The sequence below is a fragment of the Dermacentor albipictus genome, chromosome 7 (genome assembly GCF_038994185.2).
Source record: "Dermacentor albipictus isolate Rhodes 1998 colony chromosome 7, USDA_Dalb.pri_finalv2, whole genome shotgun sequence".
Lineage (NCBI taxonomy): Eukaryota > Metazoa > Arthropoda > Arachnida > Ixodida > Ixodidae > Dermacentor > Dermacentor albipictus.
The window spans coordinates 77,828,489-77,850,505 of NC_091827.1; the positions used below are offsets into that span (position 1 = coordinate 77,828,489).

Here is a 22,017-nt window from a genome sequence, read left to right on the forward strand (position 1 = left end):
GTGCTTTACCATTTCCAATTCCTGAGTGACCGCGGTGCAGGCGCTACAACATTTCTTTACGCATTGAAGTGGGAATGACCACTCTTTTTTTCCTTTATGCAGTACGCCCCTGACAACAGATAGCTCATTTGCGTATCTTTTAAGCTCACCGTCGATGGGCTAAGAAGCTTGTAGGCTTTTTATCACCATCTGCAATTCGCGGTCCGTAGTGGTGGCATGAGTTAATTCTCCCATCGTTTTCGGACTTACTCGATCAAAAAAAGTGCTTATAGCATGAATTGCAACGTCTGCAGAAACAGCTGACGAATATTGGCTCTGAATGCAAGAAAGCATGTCTGCTACTATCAGCTTTTTCCTAGGAATGTGCTGCAATTGATAGTCATACTTTAACATGCTCAAAAAAAGTATTTGCAGTATATCGCCGAGCCCTTTTTAGGAATGGCTGTCAAGGAGCTGTGATCGGTTTCGATGATTTTCTGTCTGCCAACGACAAATTCGTTGAATTTTTCGCACCCGAACGCAATACTCAGGGCCTCCTTCTCTATCTGCGCGTACCTGCGTTCCGGGTCTGTTAACGTTTTGGACGCCTAGCCTACCGAACGCCAGTCTTCACGTATTTGAAAAAGTGCAGCTCCTATAGCGAAGGCCGACGCGCCGGCGGATAGCTTTGTAGGGGCTGAAGCATCATATATGGCAATGACAGGGGCTTGCGTGAGCATTTCGGGCAAGAGAGCCCATTCTCTGTCGTGCGATGCTGTCCGTTCAAAGATGGCATTTTCACGCAACAAACCACGAAGCGCTTTAGTTCGATTGGCCAAGCTTGGCAGATACTTGGAAAAGTAGTTCACAGCACCCAAAAGCCTTTGCACGTCTTTCTTGGTTGACGGTGTCGGGCAGTTCGTTATGCATTTCACTGGGTTTTCGTTCGGTTCAATTCCAGAAGCACTGATCTTAGCACACATGAAGTCGATTTGGGACGTTGCAAGTCTGCAATTATCCCACTTAAGCGTTAAACCAGCAAGCAGTGTTCAAAGTGTTATATAGCCTTTCGGTGTGCTCTTCCAACCTGGCTCCCCAGATAGTGATGTCGTCCACGTAAATGCGTACGCCGGGCAAACTGTCAAATATTTCCATCATCGTCCTCTGAAATACTTCTGGCGCCGAAACTATCCCAAATGGTAGCCGTAAGAACCGGTATAACGTCCGAAAGGGATGCTAAACGGGCATATTTTTAAAGTCTCTGCGTCTAGCAGAATTCGATGAAAGCCACTATTTGCATCCCGTTTATACTAAAATATTTCGCGCCCGCAAGCTCGCTCTCAAACTCTTCCCTGCGTGGAAGTTAAAAGTGCTCCCTCTTTATCGCTTCATTCAAGTTTCTGGCATCCATGCAGATACGCAAGTTTCCGTTTCCTACTAGTGCGGCTCACCCAATCAGACGGTTCTCGAGCTTTCGTGGTGATGGCAGTTGCTTCCAGGCGGTCCAGTTATTCCCTGAGTTGGGGCCGCAGTGCGAGTGGAACACGCCTTTCCGGCTCTGCTAATGCACGGGCGTCGTCCTTCAAGGTCGTTCTGTACTCCCATTGCAGCTTGCCAATACCTGTGAACAGGTCTTTAAACTCAAGTTGTGTGCGCTTAGACATTTCGCTTTCACTTTTCACGTCAAGCACTTCGTTTACGCCCACCAAGCCAAACTGCTGACTTGCTTCAGGCCCCACTATGGTCTGTCTTCCTTTTTCCACGACGAAGAAAGCGACAGGGTGCCTTTAGAATCCTAGCTGAACAAAAAGACGGACCTTTCCCATGTGTTTAATTTCGTTTTCTTCATAACTGTGAAGAATGTCCTTTCTTTGTAGCGGACGCTGTCGGGCATTCAATGCCTCGAATATGCGGAGTAGGTTCGCTTGGGCACCCGTGTCAACTTACAGCTTTACGTCACCGTCAAGGATGCGAGTAACGACAAGCTAGTCCCGCTTTGACTTATCGATACTACTGCTGCCGTCTGCGAAAATTTCAAGCACGCCGAAATCGCTATTGCTGTCCTGCATTACGTCGCTTTGCTGTGTGACGTTATCTACCCTTGGCGGCTTCATTCTGCAACACACGGCGAAATGCTTTGGCTTATTGCAATTCACACGCGTTTTACCAAAAGCTGGGCATTGTCTAACTTTGTGCGCTCTGTCGCAAAAGCCGCATCTGCTTTTTCCTTGGTATCTGTCTTGGTGTTTGTCCTTTGTGTGCTTTACGGCAGCAACACTTTTTTCCGCCTGCCATATTTTAATGCGTGCAAGAGCAACTTCCTGTGCTTTTGCTCCCTCGACGGCCGCCTCAAGGGTTAAGTTTTTCTTGGCTAACAGCTTTTCTCGCAGGTTCTTGGTTACAGTTCCGAAAACTATCTGGTCCCGCAACATCGAGTCTCGCAGTGGGCCAAAATTACAGCTCCTAACCTTCATTGCAGGTCCCTGTAGAGCTGTTCTAATGGGTCCCCATCAGCTTGCACTCTGCTGCTAAACACGTACGTCTCGTACGTCTCGCTGATTTGCGCCAGGGAGTAGGCTTCGAAAGCTTCCACCAGCTTTTCGTAGCCGACTTTGGCCTCTTCGCTGATGTTCAGGGTGTTTGACACATCGATGGCCTCTTGCCCGGCGAAATGAAGAAAGATAGCAGCTTTCTGCGCCTTGCTGCGTAGCTTCTGCGGTTCCTGTGGCTCGGTGGCGGAAAAGTAAAGCTGTATTCACTGCTTGAACTTCAGCCAGTTGTCAGGAACATTTTCGCCAAGCCGCAGCGGCTCCGGTGGCCTAAGCTCTCTCTGTCAAGGCTCTCGCAGGCGTGGTCGTGGGCCGGGCACTCCTGATACCATGTATCGAACTGCTTGCATACATGCGTCCGTCTCTCGGCAGCCAGTGCCGTTTATGATCAGTGGCATGTTTTTCTACAGTTGGGGCATGTACAGCGTTGCCAGCTTGCTACACGTTACAATATATGACGTGGGTTCGAGGCCGCCTAGCACCGGAGAAAATTTAAACGCTCTTTTAAAGGTCATCAAGGAGTACTACATGCACAGTGACCCAAGTTATCGTCAAAGATGTTCATTGAAGAGTGACACATACACAATGTCACATACTTAGTGACACAAGTTGTTCAAACGGTTGATCTCAAGCCTGATTCCACCAGCACAGCAGCTCGATGCTCTGCCCATTAGACTGCGAATTACTCAGTTCCCCCAAGTTAGCGTGAGAGGAAAAAGTTTATGACTTATATGTTAGGTAAATAGTCGCCGGAAAGTGCTTGAAAAAATCCTAGGAATGCTAATTGCAATAAAAATATTTGTTACAGTACATTGAATTGTCTTCGCCACTCCCTCTTGCAGGCGTCCATTACATGAAGTCTTTTCTTTTTTTCAAAGCTGAAACGACGAAAATTCAGGCCAGAAGCATATCGTGATCAATGAATTGCTAAACAAGGTTTCAGTGACAATAGAAAAGTACTGGATTTACTGAAGCCCAGAGGTACGTGATAGCTGTGTTGAACATTCCTTTTTGATGTTTCTTTGTTGTTTGCGTGAAATTGTCCAGCTTTGAATGAAAGCATTGATTTTCTTCGTCACTGCAGTCGTTTTCGAAGCGGCAAACCACAGAGCGAAATGTGGGATCCCTTTTGTATATAAACACGGAAATCCTTAAAACCTAACTGTTTGCGTCAACAACGGCACACTGCTAACTTCAAGCAATGATAAAAATAAACCACACCTGCACATGTGCGAATATCTTCGTTAAGATGCATTGTATGTCTATGCGTCTTTCTGCAAATAAATAAGCATGTCTATTCAAGAGAACTATAGCCCGAGTAACCCGCAACAAGGAGACAATGTTGCATCCATTTGTTTTGTATGTTTAATGCCGCAAGCACCGAGTTTCGAAGCGACGTTTAAAGTTGCTGACTGTCCCTGTGCCCCCACTCACATCTACGGCAGAACAGACGCCTTCATCTTCCGCGGCTGAAAAAAAAAATCTGAACCGCATGTAGCAGAAAAAAAAGGTTATGTTGAGACAGACCCAACAAGGTGGCACCTCTCAACTTTGGCTTTGGAAGGGTGCCGGACGCTCAGTTGGGCACGAAACTTCATTTCTTTTTTTCAGCGACGCGAAGGCTGTGCCAAAGCTGTTCACAATAACAAAACTACTCTTTGGGTACTCGGGTCGGTAAATTTTCTGAAGCCGATGAAAGGAATCGTTGCCACAAGATTCGCCGCTTTACCGACGAGAAAGCAGCGAAAAGTCTTGTCGAACAGCAGGTCTTACTTAGCCAAGCAGTTCCCCGAGCACAACCGATCGACACATGGATCAGCCTCTCACTCGGACGCGGCCGTCACCCTGGGAGACGACATGAGAGCTTTGAGGAAGAGAGACTTCCTGCGGAGCGGATTGGTCACGATCTTGTAAGACATGACCACCAGGACGCCCAGGACGATGCAGAGCGCGACGAGAAGGACCGAGAGGGCGATGACCTTGCCCCAACCGTTGTTCCACGAGAAGAACGACGACGGCGGCGGCGGCTGTCTTCGCTGGTGCGCGTGCGGTCGCGGTCGCAGGTGACGCCTCTCCCAGGGCGTCATGCCACGGGCGGGTTTGACGCGGCCGCTCGAGGGGGCAGGCGGAACGCCGGCCGACGAGCCGGCGCCCGAAACCACCGAGCTGCCCGCTCCGGAACTGGCAGTGCTCGAGGTCGCCGAGCTCTCGCCCGGGTCGGACTGTCCCGTGGTGGACACCATAGCGCGCTGTATTCGAGATTCTTCCCCGAGTCTTACGTTCGCGGTTTGTCTGGGAGAAGCGGCAGGGCGCACTCTTCGGACCATAGAAGAATGCTCTACTAGGCGAGGTCCAACTTGCGGACTAGTGGGGCCACGCGGCTAGTATAGAAAGTGCAGTTCCGCGGTGACAGCGCGACCCGCGGTGGGACGTTTCCTGTCGCCCGACGGGCCAAGCGCGATGTACGCAGCGGCTGGACCACTTCGGACAAGTCGAATCTGCGACGATGATGTTTGCTCAGGAAGAGTGACCTATACCCACTGTGGGGAGCAGGAAAGCGATCGGGCAGCGTGCTCGGAGAGATACCGAACGGTCTTGAACGTGAACCTATACGAACGCTAGAAAGGACTGGAAAGTACGTGAAAGTAAGAACAGTCGGAGAAGCATACGCCGATAGAAAGGAAATCGGTATACGTTGGTGCGGAATGACTTGCGTTTTCTTCGTTGTCCTCATTACAAGCGTTAGTTGAATTGACGCGGGGGTAGGCTGCACTGATCTCTACATAGTACAGATCAGTGGTAGACTGCCTCAACGAGGGCCAACAGTTGTGTTGATAACAGTAAGATGTTGTGTCGGCAGCGGCAGGCAAGCGGGGGGCCCCGACCAGCGAACGCGCGGCTAACGCCGGCGCAGTAAAGGAGACGCGGAGCGAACTGCTCCCGTTGAAAACCGGAACGAAGACTCCCCCGACCGGCGGCTGTTTATTGCTTATAAAAGGTTCACACGCCAGATGACACCTCCTGATTGGTCCAATGCTCGTCTCATGACAGAAGGGGGGGTACGCCATCTAGCTAAACAACTGCAAAACATGCATGTGCGATGACACATAGATCTGACAGGGGGCGACACTATACTACATAAGACATCTTTCTTATATAGTGCAGCCGCAGGAGTAAGAAGGCGCTTTCGTACGTACATGTTCCTTTTCTTGCATGCTGACAAGGATCGCTTGCTGATTGACGGTCTAGACTCTTGTCAGGCCACAGGAATCTGCTGAGCATCTCTTGTCGAAATGCGCTGAAATGCACTAGTTTTCCATATGTAATACATGTTTCCATGTCATATAACAGGAAATTTATTTGTGACTTACTTTCACTGTTCCTGTGAAACATATAGCGGCAGCCGCTTCTGGTGTAACCTGGTTTGGTGCAGAGATAAAGGGGTCTTTTTTTTCTTTTCTTCGTAGTTACAACCGCACGTAGTAAGCAGATAATGATGACAAGAAAGCCATAAAGGAAATAACTGACTTGCCGCACTTGGAAGCCGAACCCACAAGCTCCAGATTACGCGCGCCACGCTCTATACCACTCAATTATCACGTGGCCCCCCTTCTGTCCACTTTCTTGAGTATTTGTGTAGATCTAGACTTGGTAGTGTTAGCCAGCTACCCTCATGATCATGGCGGTGGAGGTGGAACACGATTTTATCTGCAGGCGTCACGTAGTTAATGATTTTATAGGGCAATTGGACAATAACTAGTTGTATACTATAGCTCATGACATTAAGGCTGACAAATTCGAGAGACCGTCACTGTACAATGGCCGAGAACGATGAGGCGAAACCGAGAGGTGGGGGGGGGGGGGGTCGATTCTGCATATGTCACAACCTCATCAAGTCAAGAGACTTCGTGTTGTGTGCCGTTTATCATTATCATTGTCATTATCAAAAATGTGCCCTGCATGCGAACAACACGACATAGACAAATTGTCATGCTCTTACAGCCGCTCTGCGCCGTACAGAATCGACACTATATAGCGTCTCCATTAAACGTACGCCACAGATAACGCCCCGTTCTAGGAGATACGCAACCCTGAACAAAACTACACGTACCAATAATTCCGCGATAAAGCAAATTTTCTTCTCCGCCAATGCATGTAACTCGAAACAAAGTCGGCATAGCGAAATTTCCAGTGCACTCGTCAATTTCAGTTTGTGCGTCTCACCTGCGAATACGTTTAGTTTTATTTTTTTCGGCAAGACTGCAGTGGTCTCTATACTTTAGCTCGTGGGTGCACTTGTTGGACCATGGCAAGAAATAGCTCGGTCTGTGCACGGCGAACTACGAAGGCTCCTTTAACCTTCTCGCGACAATCTGCTTTCGTCGGGATACCATGACATTAGCTTCGGATGTTTCCCATCCGTGTATGTTGTGCTAGTTCGTCGCACGCTGCTGTGTGCGTGTCATTTCATACTTCGTCGCGCTCATCTCTAGCAGGCTAGGCGAGCCACCAGGCAAACATCTTCTGGTTTCGTTAAGAATACTATCTCTAGCTAACTTCTTTTCTGAAGAAGGAATCATTCTTTAGCGGGTTACTACCACTTTTCCGTATAGGGCATGTTTCTAGCCTCTGTCGCGAGCCGATCCCGGAGATGTAGTGCAGCCTAAACACTTGGGTCGATGTGTGCTAATGGGTGCGTGTCCCTGGAACCGCTGGTCGCCATCAGGGCTTGGCAGATATACTTTGCAAATGCATCGTGATACAGAGAGAAGATACTGAGCCGATAAGTATTAGAGATTCACATACGAGATACAAGCAAACTAATTTTGTCCCATACAGGGCTTGCTATTTGTATCTTAAAGTATACCCTGATGTATTAGCTAACTCCTCATTGGGCTATAGCTCCACTTTGGGGCAGCTGCAAGCTTGCGGGTGTTTGCTTTGAAATTTCTTATCTCCCGCAGACATCGTTCCTTTCAAATTTCCGCTAGTAACATGCAAGAATGTTTTTCGACATACTAACCAAGCATTGGTATTCCGCAAAAGTCTGTATAGGGCCTACTGAACTTGCATAAGATCAACGCAGGAGGATGATGGTGCAACCTACGGGCGGATCTAGTCAACATTCGATCCTCCCTCAGGTATTCTGCGCACCGAGCGATTTTTCTATGCCGCCTTTACACTCGGTGCGATGCACTGCTTTATATGGTGCAATCATAAAGTGGGTAAGCGTGTTGTTTTGCTGAGCGTTCGCTCGTACGTGTTCGTAATTGTCCCGCACTATAAGCAGCTTTAGTGCGTAATCTGCAAATGCGCTGAAGGGGCTGCGCGCGTTCTGCGGACGTATATACGTTTATAAACAATGCGTCACTCTTTGCATTTTTCGTTTCTGTGCTTAAGTAAACGACAGCTAATGTAGCGTAGGTTGTCAGGGCACTTAAGTATGTAGAAACGCCGGAAGGTCGAAAGAACGAACTTGTTGAAACGTGCCACCACTCTCTTTAAAATGAAATACCTGTCTTCCGTACAGGGTGTCCGACGTAAATTGAGCCAAACGTTAAAAACATGCAAATGTCAGGTAGCTGGACAGAGCCAACGTAATGTCGTTTGCCGTCGCTTGGTGATACTCAGATTATTTTTTTTTCATTTCGTCTAATTATACAAGTACCTTTAATTAATTAATCAACTTCGCAAATATTATAATTAGACGAAAAGTGTCATTGACAGAATTGCAGAACAACATGAAAAACTCCCGATACAGCTTTTTGCTGCGTGACACGTGCTGCATAAAAGTATTTCTTCCGAGCGTGGAGGAAGCCTGCGAATGCACGCAAAGTGCCTCGAGCGGCCAGTCGCGCGGCAATTTTGCGTGTGTTTTCGGGCTTCATTCACGCTTTTAGGGTCCAGTCTTGCAGAAGACAACTATGTAAAGTTTTCAAGCGAATTTCAACTCCCCATTTTTATGCACGCCCACACCAGCAAACGAAGCGCTCCACTTGCGAAGCGTGCGGTGTACTTCCACACGATACTTCTAAGCGAACCCCTGAAGGCTTACGTTCTTGTAGAAAAAAATAATAAAAACGTTTCATTACTTCAGCGCTTTGAACAGCGGTGAAGATATGCGCGGCGTTTTCCCATCCACTTTCCGGGGTATTTATGCTTGTCTACTCGAACTAACCTTGGGAGCGTTAACCAGCGCCACCACTAACAGTCTTGGTGGCGGATGCGGAACATCCTTGTTTTTTCATCCACTTTCATTTCCATTGATTTATCATTTCTTTAATGGAATTATAGGAACTGCAGATAATTTACCCTATGCTGTCCTTGTTTGTTGGCTTCTTATATGGCATGGCTTCTTCACATATATACATATACATATAGACACACGCACACACATAAATATATAATGACGCGAACAGGAGGTTGCGGACGGAGACAAACATGGTCGCCCGAACACGGCCTTTATTCTTCGTCTACCTCTTTGAGCTGCGAGTTCGAGCTTGCGCGGTGTCCGCTCTTCTGTCGTCCTCGTAATTTTCGCGCTGCACCCTTGAGTACCTCGTATCCACGAAGCCGAGGGATCTGAAATTGCACGTGTACTTATTTGGCGACTCGTGAAACGTGCGGCGCATTACTATGTAGTCCGGAGGGCGGGGGGGGGGGGGGGACGCTACTAGTCGTCGAACTCCGTCACTGGAATATCCGGCATGGCGCGAGGGGCGATGCGCCGTCCTCGTTGGTGCATCCTCGTGGCGACGTACACGAGGGCCCCGAGCACCGTGCACGCCATCACCAGCACCACAGAGAGGCACATCAGCCAATACGGAGGCGTCTTCCGCACAGTCGCGCCGGGTTCATCCAGGCGGAAGCGGGCGATGCTGCCACTCTGGAAGTTTGGAACCACGGGCCCTGCTTTGAAGAAGGGAGAGGAGGAAAGACGGAGAGGTTATCCTGGGCGTAACAAGAGACAGAGGAGATGCATCCTAAAGAGAAACAATTAGGAGGTCGGCTTGTGCAAACGCGTACCAATCCTTCGTCGTGAATTCCATATCGTAGTGTATACAGTCGTCGTCATGCCCTCACGGTCATTGGTCGACCCAGGCGAGCTAGTGTGATTAAGAATGTGGCCCGATCCAGGAAACAGTGTATGTTGCATCGCTAACAAAAATCGTAAAAAAAGAAAACGGTTCAGTTTCTATTGACATATTGTTCCACGCGATAGACCTTCCATTTTAATGCAATTCAATGTCATACATGATTTTCGCAAGGGATATAGCTTAGCCAATGGAAATCTCAGAATGAGGACTATAGATTCTAAGTAAAGGTGCATTCAGAAATATAGTGTGTCGCTATACCTTGCTTGGATGCTAGTAGCATTAACATCGACAGTGCTTGTGAGATGGGTTCTGCCGGAATGTTCACCATTCCTGTACAAAATTAACGAAGGCTGAGCTTCATTTCTTCCAGCATGAACCAGCAACAAGTGGGCCAGGATGTCCTACTCAAGCCTGTTCCTTGTTTTCGATTCCGCGCAGGAACTTGAACAACGCTACACCAAAGTGGCGTCATCAACTTCATGGCACCCTTTCGTGCTTCTGCCATTTTTATAAAGAGTACCTCTGTCGAACGTTGCTATGTTAAAGTATTTGATTGTTTCAAAATTCAACGCAGTCTTTGTTTACCGGCAAGACAATTAGGTCGACCCTAGCTGGAGCCGTCAAAATCTCTGTCGCATTGGCGAACCCGTGCGGGGGACGTCAGGGTGACGTCAGGGTGACGTCGCCAGCCGTATTGGGTTCTCGTGCATTTCCGGTCGGCGAAGCATCATCTCGTGGTAATAGTTGGCATTTCGATATATCGGAAACCTGAGTTGACAATACAAGTTAACTTAATATCCCTCTTAGCTGTCCATTTAAGGTGAAGCTTTTGCACCGGAGCTCCTATCTAAATTCCTGTGAACGGATAAAGCGTTTCCTTCGGTTGGTGAGTATTGTTGCATCTAAAAGGAATAGTTAAAAATCTAGAAGCTATTGGAAGTAAATTTCCAATTTAGACCATTAATTTTTTACAAAGTTTCCTAAAAACTGCAAGAAACTGTATATCAAGTTGAAAAATTTGTAACTCTGGAATAAAAAACGGTATCACACTTCTGTGATACCGTGATACATTTAAAGCGGACACGATTGATATTTTACGCACCCCTCTGAAATATACCAAGGAGCTTTTTAGTAGGACTTTTGCAAGACCCTCGTAAACGTTGTATCAGTTGACATTGTGTTCTTTTGTAACTGTTTATACTGCTGACACTGTGCGACATGTTTCGGGTCTCCTGGAAATGGAAATGAATATTCCTTCCCCACTTGTATTCAACTAAGTATTCTATTGACAGCTGCTATACAGTATAAATGGTGAATGGCCCCCGCACTAGCCTGTGGCTATGGGACCATAGTGACTGTGCATACCTTGTCAATACGACTCATCAGTAATAAAAACACGCAGATATACCGTAATGTTGAAGTCTATTTGATGCGAAAGTTGCTTGAGTAAACGAGGTAGCCACAGTAGCGGAGGACACGAGTCAAGCCACGCCACCTGTAGCTGTCGGTGTCACGTGGTCAAAGGCGACGTACGACGCTTGTCGAGGGAAGAACGTTGACGAAAGATTTACGGGCACCGAGAAGTACGACGTAAGTCTAGATACATTTAGGTCTTCAGTACCACTCGTGTCACACTGGCACTTACTCGGGAACGCACATTCGAGCGCATGCGCAGTGGCACGTAGTCAACGACCCAAGTTGTTGTCCATTCGGCATGACAACAGCCAGAGACAAAACGAAAGAGACAAAGAAGGCGCCGCGTTCAATCAATCAATCAATCAATCAATCAATCAATCAATCAATCAATCAATCAATCAATCAATCAATCAATCAATCAATCAATCGCAAGCATTATTTTTCGAAACAAACTACACATTTCACGGCGTTAATAAGTCCTACGTCAAACGTACATAATTCCGGTAGGAATAATTTACTTTGTGTTGGAAAATAAAGTTTGTAATTGATTAATCGGTCGATTGATTGACTGACTGAGAATTCAGAACCTTACCGCCAGTATGATTGAGCCTTGCCGGTGGAGGCGCGATGTTGTCTGCCACGTTGGCAGTCGGTGGCGGCGCGTTCTTTGGATGCGGCTGTTGGACGGCGCGCTGGCCAGGAGCCCCAGAGGCAGCAGCGGAAGGGGCAACGTCGAGCCAGCCAGGATAGGCAGCCAGGGCATCACTCACCGTCCAAGGATCACTAGCCGGATACCCAGATGTCCCTGCAGCAGGTACGGCCCCTGTGTCTATAACTGGTGCAAACCCAGCAGGGAGGTCTCTGCCCGTTGTGGGCGGGGGAGACTGTGCATCGTCTTCGTTGTAGAAGCGCAGGTACTGCATGGTGAAGGCGTCGTTGCCGCTGATGTGCCCGCTGTTGACAGTGAAGTCAGGCCTTGTAGCCGGTTTTGTTGCTCTGAAAACTGCCGCACGAAGTCAGTCGCCCCTTAGCCTTCCTCGGGTTCCTCCTTCTTTCTTTCAGCTGCACCCCATATGATCGATGATGATGATGATGATGATCGCGGCGAATGACACACACTCACAGCGGGAGATTGGCCAAGAAGCGGGCGATAGGATAAGAAATGTTGCGGAGGAGGGGAGGGCAATACCAGCAATAGTATAAAGAGAATAAATAAAGCTACAATTTAGTGGTAATATAACATTTTGCGGCAATATTTAGAGGGAATAATAAAATAAATATGAAATAAAGAATACCAAAAAAATTTGTTGTTTAGCAGCCGGGTGTATTATATGCACAAAGAAAGAGAGCCGTGATCATGGAGGATTATTGGCTGAGAATAATACGATCTTTGCGCCAGAATGTCGAAGAAAGAAAAAAAAAGAAAACTGGCAGACTCAACTGTAGGTGACGTAACGATCTGTAGAGAACGGTTGCATAAATAATGTGACTGTTGGATAGCAAACGGTTATGTAGAGATTATAGGTGCACGGCAGGGGGGTGTATATTTATAACAAGTAATTAAGACAACGTTTGAAATGACAAAATATAAAATTGAAAGAAAACTGAAACACAGTGGCACGTACCCAGCGTCCCACTGCAGATACCCAGTAGCCCCTGTGGCACATAATTTTATAGAGTATGATCAGCGGAACTGGCCCACGGAAACGGCGAGATAGGCCCGCTCGCCGTAAGGTGCATGGCTGGACTGGGAGAATGCTTCGCATTAAGAAGGCAAATATACCGCAGCAATATTTTCCTGTTGCAAATTAAATTCCACACTGCCAGGCAAACATCCATGTAGCTGAAGGTCATCGCCGTGACCCCGAGAGAAGACATAGTTTCATGGAAGTCAAGGAAAGTTCAAATTGGCGAAACGAAGGTTCTAGAAGCTTCTCTTTTTGCTAGTGGTAGTGTAATCCATGGTTTCGCGTAGCAGTGGCATGTACTCGCTCAGTGAGATTCGCTAATAACACGGGCAGCACGATCATAGCGGGCGGCAGAAAGGTAGGTGGGCGGATGAGATTAAGAAGATTAAGAGGATGAGATTACCGCCTGTGCTGTTTATGTGTTTTCTTCCTCTGTCCCCGTCTTTTTTGCGGTCAATATGATTTGCAGTAAATACCAACTAGGCCAAACTGAAGTTCTGGAGATTAAGAAGTTTGCAGGGACAACATGGCCACAATTAGTACATGACTGGGGTAGTTGGAGAAGTATGGGAGAGGCCTTTGCCCTGCAGTGGGCGTAACCAGGCTGACGATGGTAATGATGATCATAAGAAGTTGGAGAATATTTGTATGCAACAGCATTGAAACAGAAGCAATATATAATTCGTAAAGCTATTTAACTTTATTCCATTCTCCTGACGTCATATGTATGTCACAGCCGACGCCAGCGTAGCGGGGACCAGCAATGGTTTCTGAAGAAATATACTTTAGAAGAGTTAACTGCTGCGCTAGTTGGTGATCTTGCATACTGAAAATATTTTGCGCCAAAATATAACACACACAAGAAAGACGACGACATCACGGGCGCTAGTTCAACTGTTTAACGAGGGTGAAAGCACTCGACATACATAGCCCTTCAAAACACCGCGCATGCCTACAAGGCAACATGGAGTACAAAGTTTTATCAGTGTAGGCACGATAGAAACTTCAGCTCAGCCTCGTAATGAAAAACTGGTGTATCACTAGCACAGTTCGGATCCGCTTTCTGTCTTACTGTGTTACTGTGTAACTGTGTTAGTGATACATGAGTGTTTCATTACGAGGCTGAGCTGAAGTTTCTATCGTGCCTACACTGATAAAACTTTGTACTCCATGTTGCCTTGTACGCATACGCGGTGTTTTGGAGGGCTATATATGTCGAGTGCTTTCAGCCTCGTTAAACAGTTGAACTAGCGCCCGTGGTGTCGTCGTCTTTCTTGTGTGTGTTATATTTTGGCGCAAAATCTTTTCAGTATGCTTTGTGAAGAGTCCAGCCAAAAGCTCTCCTCGTTTAGAAGCAGTCCGTTTTGTTTGGTTTTTAAAGGGCCCCTCCCCAGGCCCCATAGCAAATTTCGCTTATGCGCTGTAAGCTGTTACGTGTCCTCTAGGGAGCGTTCTGCAGCAAAAAATTTTCAAATCGGCTCAAAATAGCCTACGTAGAAATATTTCAGTGCCGCAAACCCATGATTTCAGGAGGCGAGCTCCACTGCCAAGCGAGACACTCTCTCGGCTTGCCCCGTCTAGCTTCTGCTAGCGAAATTCCTTCCCTGCGTTTTTCCATACCGGACCTCGGGGATCGCGTGACGCATACGTCACGGGCCCTGACTTCATTTCTTTTTTCTCGTCGCTTTCTTGCGGCGCGGCGCACTTCCGCTGACGGCGGCGCGTGCGAGACTGTTGCGATTGTCTCGTTTCGCGCAGCACACGATTTTGCGCGCTGTGCACGAGGACGCCCGACTAGCGGCATAAGTCAGTGCTACGCGAATACTGAGGCAGACACAAGCGGACCACAGAGCATGCTCCCGCGCTGTAAGCCGGTAGAATGACGGTGTCTGCGCGTGCGACTGCACGACATGGGAACAAGCAGAGGAAACGGAAGTACATCTCTCTTGCTGCGGTGCGAAGTAAAGCAAAAACATGCAGACATTCAATTTGCGTGTTTTATTATTTCTCTAAGCTTTAATCAGTCTGTTCAAGCAACATATATTACACGGATAACAGATGTTGCCTTGAATAATTCTCGAAGTCAGGCGTCACTACGAGCGACGTCACAGTGCAAAGACGTGCACGTAGGCGCACTGGCACGTGTACGTCAGCCTCCGGCTTGGAGCGCGGCGGCCGCGAGGAGAAGAGAAAACGGCGTTCTGTGTGAAATTTCAGGTCTTTCCGCGACGCGTAGTGATGTAATCCTTTGCAGACATGATCGTTACCGCGCAATGTAAGCTCTACGCTTGTCAGCTCAAATTGGCCAGACCTGGTGAGGGTCCCTTTAAGCAAATAGCATGGCCTGTGTTTTGCTTATCTCAACAGCTGAGGAGAGGCGAAGAACGCACAGAAGTGCATCACCGGAGAAAGCGTAGGTGGGTAGGTATTTATCGTGATAGAAAAGCTGAGAAGTCGGCCAGAATCAATGTTCTGACTTAATACTCGGCGTTGAGGGAAGGGAAGGGGAAAGGGTGGAGAACGAAGAGAGAACACTTTGATTATGAAGATGAAGATGGTGGTGAGAATCACGCACGCTCTAAGATTCTTCAAAGTCTCTTGTCCAGTCCGCTCTCATACAAAAATTTGTTGAGAGCCTTCAGACTATCAGGTTGATGACGAGGATCGGGCGGAGGTCCCAATAGGACCTTTTAGGTTAATGGTCCTACGACAAATTTTGACAAGATGTCTGTCAGCGGTTTTCTCTGTACATCAAATCGCGGGCAGATGCACAAGAGGTGTTCTGTCGCCTCAGGAATACCGCATTCCTCACAATTCGGACTGTCCGCCCGTCCGATGAGATGTAGGTAGCACCGCGTGAACGCCACACCTAATCGGAATCTGTGTAGCAAGCTTGCATTGCACCTTTTCATGTTCGCTGGTATCCGTATTTTCATCTCTGGACCGAATTCGTGAAGGCGGCGGTGACGATGACAGAAGGAGGAGTGTTACGCTGGCCTCTATACGATTGGGCTGAGCAGCGCTAACTCACGCCGACGAAACAGATGCTATCTTCGGCTGGTCGTTTCTGAGCACTCTGGAGCGCTCTCGCGAGCGGCGTAGTCTTCGGCTGGTTGAAAGACGGTGCGCGCCCTGCGTTCGGCTGGTTCTTTACGATTGCTCTCCTCTATCTTGGAGCGCTCTAAGGCGCTCCGAGCCCTGTCGTCGGAGCAGTCATCGAGATTGAAACGTCATCGCAGCGCCGCGTCGCTGCTGTTGGCGACGGCCCACCGTAACCTTGGCAACCTAGGCCACTGCATGCTGGCGTCTCGACGAATGTTCGTCCCACCGGCACGTCCGCCGGTTTTTCCGGCAGCGCTGGGAGCTTTGGATAGGCGAAACATCGGACGTTGGCAGTAGTCACGTGGTTTCGCATCAGCAATTTCCTCCTCCGAGAGTGAGTCGCACGTTCGGCTTGCGCGCTTGTCCTCTACCTCTGAGCTCGGGAACCGACCGATCTACCCGACTCTGCTTCGGGCCATACAGGCGACCAGTCGAAGATACCAAGAGGAGAGGCGGAAGTGAGCAGGTGGTGGCCGGCGTCTCCGATTGGTCCGCTTCCCCTTGCCTTGCGCTGGCTTTTCGACGATTACGGCGACGTGCAACGGGGTACAAAGGACGTGGTCCAAACGGATCGTCACCGGAAAAGATTTGGCAAAGCGAACCCTTTCTTCGATTATTTAGGAAGGTCCCTGCATTTTTTTTTTTACATGGAGGGGCCTTACAGCAACTTCATTTTCGATAGAAGCGCTTAATGAACAATTGCGAGCCACTAAAACCAACATCATATCTCTTCATAGCAAAGGCGGTCCCAATACATTTCGAAATAAACGCGGATACGCAAGTTTTTTTTTTTTTATAGAGCCGTAGTGATACATGCGTCGATTCCGCGTTCCATATATATTGTCCAGCGCCCGCAAGGTGGTATCCGCTGTGGAAACAGCTGATCGGCTGTACGAGTCGCGTTGTTTTTGCCCGAATTTGACGCTTTTGCTGCAATCAAGCGGGTAAACCATAAGAGCAGAAAGAGAGCAAACACCGTTTTACGTAACTTAGATATACGGCATACGTTGGTATACGGGAATGAAGTGCGTGGTGCTTCACTCAGAATATACAAATGACGCTTGATATTCCGTTCCGAACTTCATTTTCATCGTACACAAAGAAATCCGGCCTGTAGCTTCATGCCAGCCAGCGCCAAAGCGATCGGTGGGAGTCATCGTCAATTGCTTTTGGAACGGGGCCAATCCAAGGCTATTAAAAAAAAACATATTCAGTTTTGTTCGGCAGAATTACACACCTTTAATGCGTACACGTCACTGTGACGTGTTCAGTTTTCTCGGTTCCGTGACAGACAGGCGAAGCGGGCGCGACCCGACATATTTTTGCCAATTGTGGAGTGCCAATGACGACAAAGCGTAGAATCGGCAATAACTTGTCTTTTTCTTTCATATTCATGCATAAACATTGTGTACATCTCATTTTGAGAAGCGCCGTTTTCGCCGTTTTCCTGTTTTGGCGGGACAGACAAGCAACGTGGCAGTGGCACAACATTTGTGATCAGTCGCGGAGCGCTAATGGCGGAAATGGAATAGAAAACGTTGGATAGATTTACGTAATAACGACACAGGCCTGGAGTGTGAAACCAAAAAATAAAGATCGGAGAATATGTAATAATAAAATTGAATCAAATTAAACTTCACAGAATAATTCAGTAAACAAATTATGCAGATTCAACACACATGTTGGAATCTAATGAAACATAGCTGTAGTATAATGAAATGTTTTGCATCTAACGGCGATGCGCACAATTTTGTTTATTTTCATTCTATGCAACAAATAATCGGACACAGCTCCAGTGGCACATAACGAATGGCTAAATGAATGTGAAGTAAACCTAATAAGTTGTAAACAAAGTCGCAGTTTCGCCAGGAAGGCGAAGCATAGATTGCGACAGCGAATTAGTAGACAGCTATATGAAGTAAAGATAGTAGTGTTATCGCCCATATATATAAACTTGCAAACATTCGCTCACTAACTAAATTAACAAGCATGGTGCCATGCGCGCACAAGCAAACATGAACACATCTCACTCGATGACCGGGAACTCGCAGTCAAAGTGCTGGAGTGAAGAAGCGCGGCAGCAGCAGCGAGCGAAGTGACCTTCGTGCTGCCTCTCCGACGCGAACAAAGCGGCGAAAACACAGCGCACGCTAAACTATGAGCCCTCGGCCCACCTCGACTTTGTCCTCAAGGCAGATCGTTTTCAAGATAGGGCCCGCTCAGCCGCGCTACAGGTAGCATCCACCGTAGTAAACGCACCCCCCCCCCTTCGGTACCTTGCACGCGACTGAATACGGCGCGATTGCTCCCCGCTTTCCTCCCTTGGGCGCGTGAATGAGCCGCCGTCGTCGGCTCACCCTCGCGTGCTTTTAAGCCTGTTTCACATGATGCGATTTTCGTCGCACCGGAAGTGCGATTTCCGTCGTTTGCGATGAAAATCGCAGTCGCAGTGCCGTCCCCCCGATTTTCGGCTGCGACCAACCGGTTGGTCGCACAGTCGCACCGTCGCACCGATCGCTGCGATTTTCCGTCGAAATTGCGTGGAGAGCTGTCAACGGAGCTATTTCGCCGGTTTGTTTTGATGGCGTCTCGCACGACAAGTGCAATCGCGGAGACGTGGATCGTCGAATTAGGTACGTGCGCGAATTAAGGGAGAATAAAAAACTTGTACAGATTGCATTCTCCTATTGCTATGCGTTTGTTGACACGCTACACAGCAAATGAAGTGCATTTTCACGTTTGCTTCGTGCGCCTTTGCGAGTTGTCAGTCCTAGGAGGTGTTCGATCCCCAGCAGACGACGAGGTCGTCACAATTTTCTTTTGTTGAGTAGCATGCAAAAATCGCGCTTACGGAGCAGCTTGAATTATTTCAACCTCGGCAAGGGCAAATGACAAGACAGCAAAGTACCCGAAGTTTCTACGTTGCGCTGAACGCGGTACCGTTCAGTTGCATTTTCTTGTCGGTTTTCAAGCATGAATTTCCCGATGCATCTTCAAAGCTTATCTTGCCTCTTATTAAATTTGACAGAGCAAAAGTGTAGGCTATCGTAATGAATTTGCTACGGTAGCATTAAATCCGTGGCTTGAATAAAATATTACATGCACGTTAAGTTGCACCTCTTCTCTGGAGATTTTTTTTTTCTTGCACAGAAACCAGTAAACATAGACTATGTTGCGGACTTTGTATCCTTACTGCATCTGTATGAACACTTGCTCTGCAAGGTAATTAACTGTACAGCTAGCAGATTAATTAAATTGCTTGCTATATTGGCAAAGTGACAACGTACCCTCCAGCACAATTATGTAGAACTCGTGCAACAATGCGAAAAGCAGGCAAGCGGCCTGTTCTTGTGGGGATAAAACAGTATAAAACGACACGCTGAAGAAAAGTAAATCAAAACTGTGCAGTGAAGTCAGCAAGTACAAGCAGTTCTTGCACATTCACAGCGGATCAAGTGTGCAGAAACATTCATGCCTTACATGTTTCTAGTAAGTTTCTAATAAGTTTGTGATCACATATATTAGTGTGTAAATCCATATAACGATATCCGCTGCGATTATTATCTTTATAAGTAATGAAATACCATGCTACTTGCAAGAACATATATCACCCGAGGATTTCAGAACAAATTTCTGCATTTCAACTATACACAATATGTGGCTTATTCAATAAAAGACCATAAACTGGGCTTTTTTGCAATGACAAACTTATACCAAACTTTACTTACATACAGGCAAGAAAAAAAATTATACACAGAAATATTGTTCTTCAATTTGTTCACCTGCCACTGTGGCTATAGCATTCTGCTGCTAACACAAGGCGAGGGGTTGATTTGCCAGCCATGGAAGTCGCATTTCGATGGGAGTCGTAGGTGAGAAAAAAAGCTCTTGCACTTAGATTTAGTTCATCACCTTTTATTGAACCCTTACACTTCAAAATACTATTGCATAGGGGGGCATGCTTATGCAAAATCTAACACCAATAGAAAGCAAAGGGCAGAATTGTAAAACAACCATCTTTCGTGATAATTCGAATGTGTAAATATTCATTGCATCGATATGTATTGTTCAACAGCACTGCACAAATAAGCATGATCAGGTATAGCAAGTACTCTGTCAGGAAGCTGGTTCTACAGATGTACAAAAGGCATGAATGCTTATACTACGTCGCACACATAGCACAAAGAAAACCTTTTTCAAGAGTTGTCCCTTTTGGCAGATATGAGTGGGCCATAAGCAGCAGAAACTTTATTGCAGGACATTGTGTAATACCGCTTATGAAAGAATGAAGAGAGTGAAAAGGCTTTTAACAGCAGTACCTCATGCTGCTCTAATAAGAGGAACGATGAGCAAAAGCATTTCTGGTAGAGCACTTAAACAGTAACTTTCTGAAAGACAGAAAATTCCAGGTGAGAGTTGGAGGTACATTTGACCCACATGCACCAACAACACGGGCATACTACAAGAAACACTACAGCCTATGGTGTATTACAGTCCATGGGAAAGCTACCTTATACAGAAATCAAGAATGATGCAACAAGCCCTCGACAACACTGCAGACTTTCTTGGCCAGTCTGGCCTCTCGCTTTCTGATAAGTCGGCTCATATCAACGTCGGAAAAAAAAAAGACTAGAATCAAGAACTACCCCAGATTGCACATTGTGATCCTCATAGCTGGACAAATATGCCCGCAAGTCAACATCCACAAATCCTCAGCTAGTGTAAGCCCATGACGGCAGAGCCAGCACGTGGGTGAAACAATTATGCAGTGCCTGGATGCAACTTCCACATCTGGTGAAAAGAATAATCTCGAAATAATGGGGGTGGACGAGTGGATACTATAGAAAATCACAGATGCTGTGCTTGCGTCCAAGGTATCGTACGGTATGAATTACCAGCAGTACACAAAAAGACAACTCATTGAATACAGGCATCGGGTAGTAATAACAGGTCTTTCCAGCTGTACCATGCTTGAAGACCTCTATGAGAAAGTAACGAACAAGCACCTAGACGGAGTAGGGTTGCAGCCTGCAGCACAAATTCTTTGTCTCAAGAGCTCAGAACCTCGTCCCAAGATACTATGCCAGCTAGCATATGAGATGCAAAGACGACTACCTCTCCCTTCAGAAACACAACGTCGGGAGTACCTGAACTTGAAACACAACAGGCCCATACCGTGGAATATGGGGGCAAACAATTAGGCCAGAAGACTATATGCAACTGCAAAACACACAGAGGAGGTTGCTAATCATGAAGATGCAAGCAAACATAAGGCCCATATAGTACACTGATCTGGCAATAGCAGTGTAACAGTAGTACGACACTACATAAACTAAACCCCATATAAGTGAGTACCATTCCAGGTCATCCTATACCTAGCAAAGCTGAACTGAAAGCAATCAAAGCAGCACTTGTAGTGCAGATTACACCCTGCACAACACCCTGCATGGATTCACCAGAAACTGTCTGTGCCTGCACATCACACAAGATTGTCAGGAAAATCAGGTGATTGACACGCGACTTGCAAGCACATGGCCAGAAATTAAATTACAGGATACGTAGCCATGCAGATATTCCAGGACACAAGCAGGCTTATAAGCCCGACATAATAACTGAAAACTAGATGAGTTTGTGTGTATTCATTATTAACTAAAGTGCAACAGATAGACAACAGACAAGAACGAAGCGCTCTGTGTGTTCATTTCGTTCCTGTCCATCACATTTCTGTTGCAATATAGTTAATGAATTCACGAGGCTGCACAGAAGAATGATACCTCTGCCCCAGGGCGCGATTTCACATCCAAATCCATGCCTGTGTGCGCGCGCACACACAAATGTTGCAAAAGTGCATAGCGTGAAGCAGTATCAACAGGATGACACTAGATATGGATGAGGACTAACTTTCAACTGAGGTTCATTTGTAAAAATGTGGCGAGTCATATAAATTACCAGAAAAAAAAGGACGATGAGCAGGACGAGAACAAGGTGAAAGCAGGAGCCAACATTTCGACAAGTGGACTTGTCTTCTTCAAGGTCCACGTGTGGAAACGTTGGCTCCTACTTTCACCTTGTTCTCATGTTGCTCATCATCTTGAATTTCCATCTCCTGCCTTCCCCGAGTTTTCCTCACAAAAAGAAAGACATCTTTGAAGGATAGATAAAAATTGGTGCTTGATGCAGCCAAAC

At 47.1% G+C, this 22,017-nt stretch overlaps 2 protein-coding genes across 3 annotated transcripts in view; one reads left to right on the forward strand and one right to left on the reverse strand.

Annotated features, from left to right (window-relative positions):
• Positions 1-1,457: 1,457 nt before the first annotated feature.
• Positions 1,458-22,017, forward strand: part of LOC139047510 (uncharacterized) — a 35,559-nt gene continuing 14,999 nt past the window's right edge. Inside the window, exon 1 of the mRNA XM_070521321.1 lies at positions 1,458-1,566. The gene's annotated coding sequence lies outside the window, so the exon portion shown is untranslated. The remainder of the gene's footprint in view (positions 1,567-22,017) is intronic.
• LOC135899027 (uncharacterized) lies at positions 8,952-12,120 on the reverse strand. Of its 2 annotated transcripts, none has more exons than XM_065428273.1 (2): positions 11,634-12,120; positions 8,952-9,437 (listed from the first exon to the last, which is right to left on the reverse strand). In XM_065428273.1, exons 1-2 carry the CDS (start codon positions 11,962-11,964, stop codon positions 9,202-9,204), a joined length of 567 nt encoding a protein of 188 aa, XP_065284345.1. In that variant the 5' UTR covers positions 11,965-12,120; the 3' UTR covers positions 8,952-9,201. The 2 variants fall into 2 exon arrangements, with proteins under 2 accessions (XP_065284345.1, XP_070377421.1); XM_070521320.1 differs by having other exon boundaries at positions 8,952-9,440.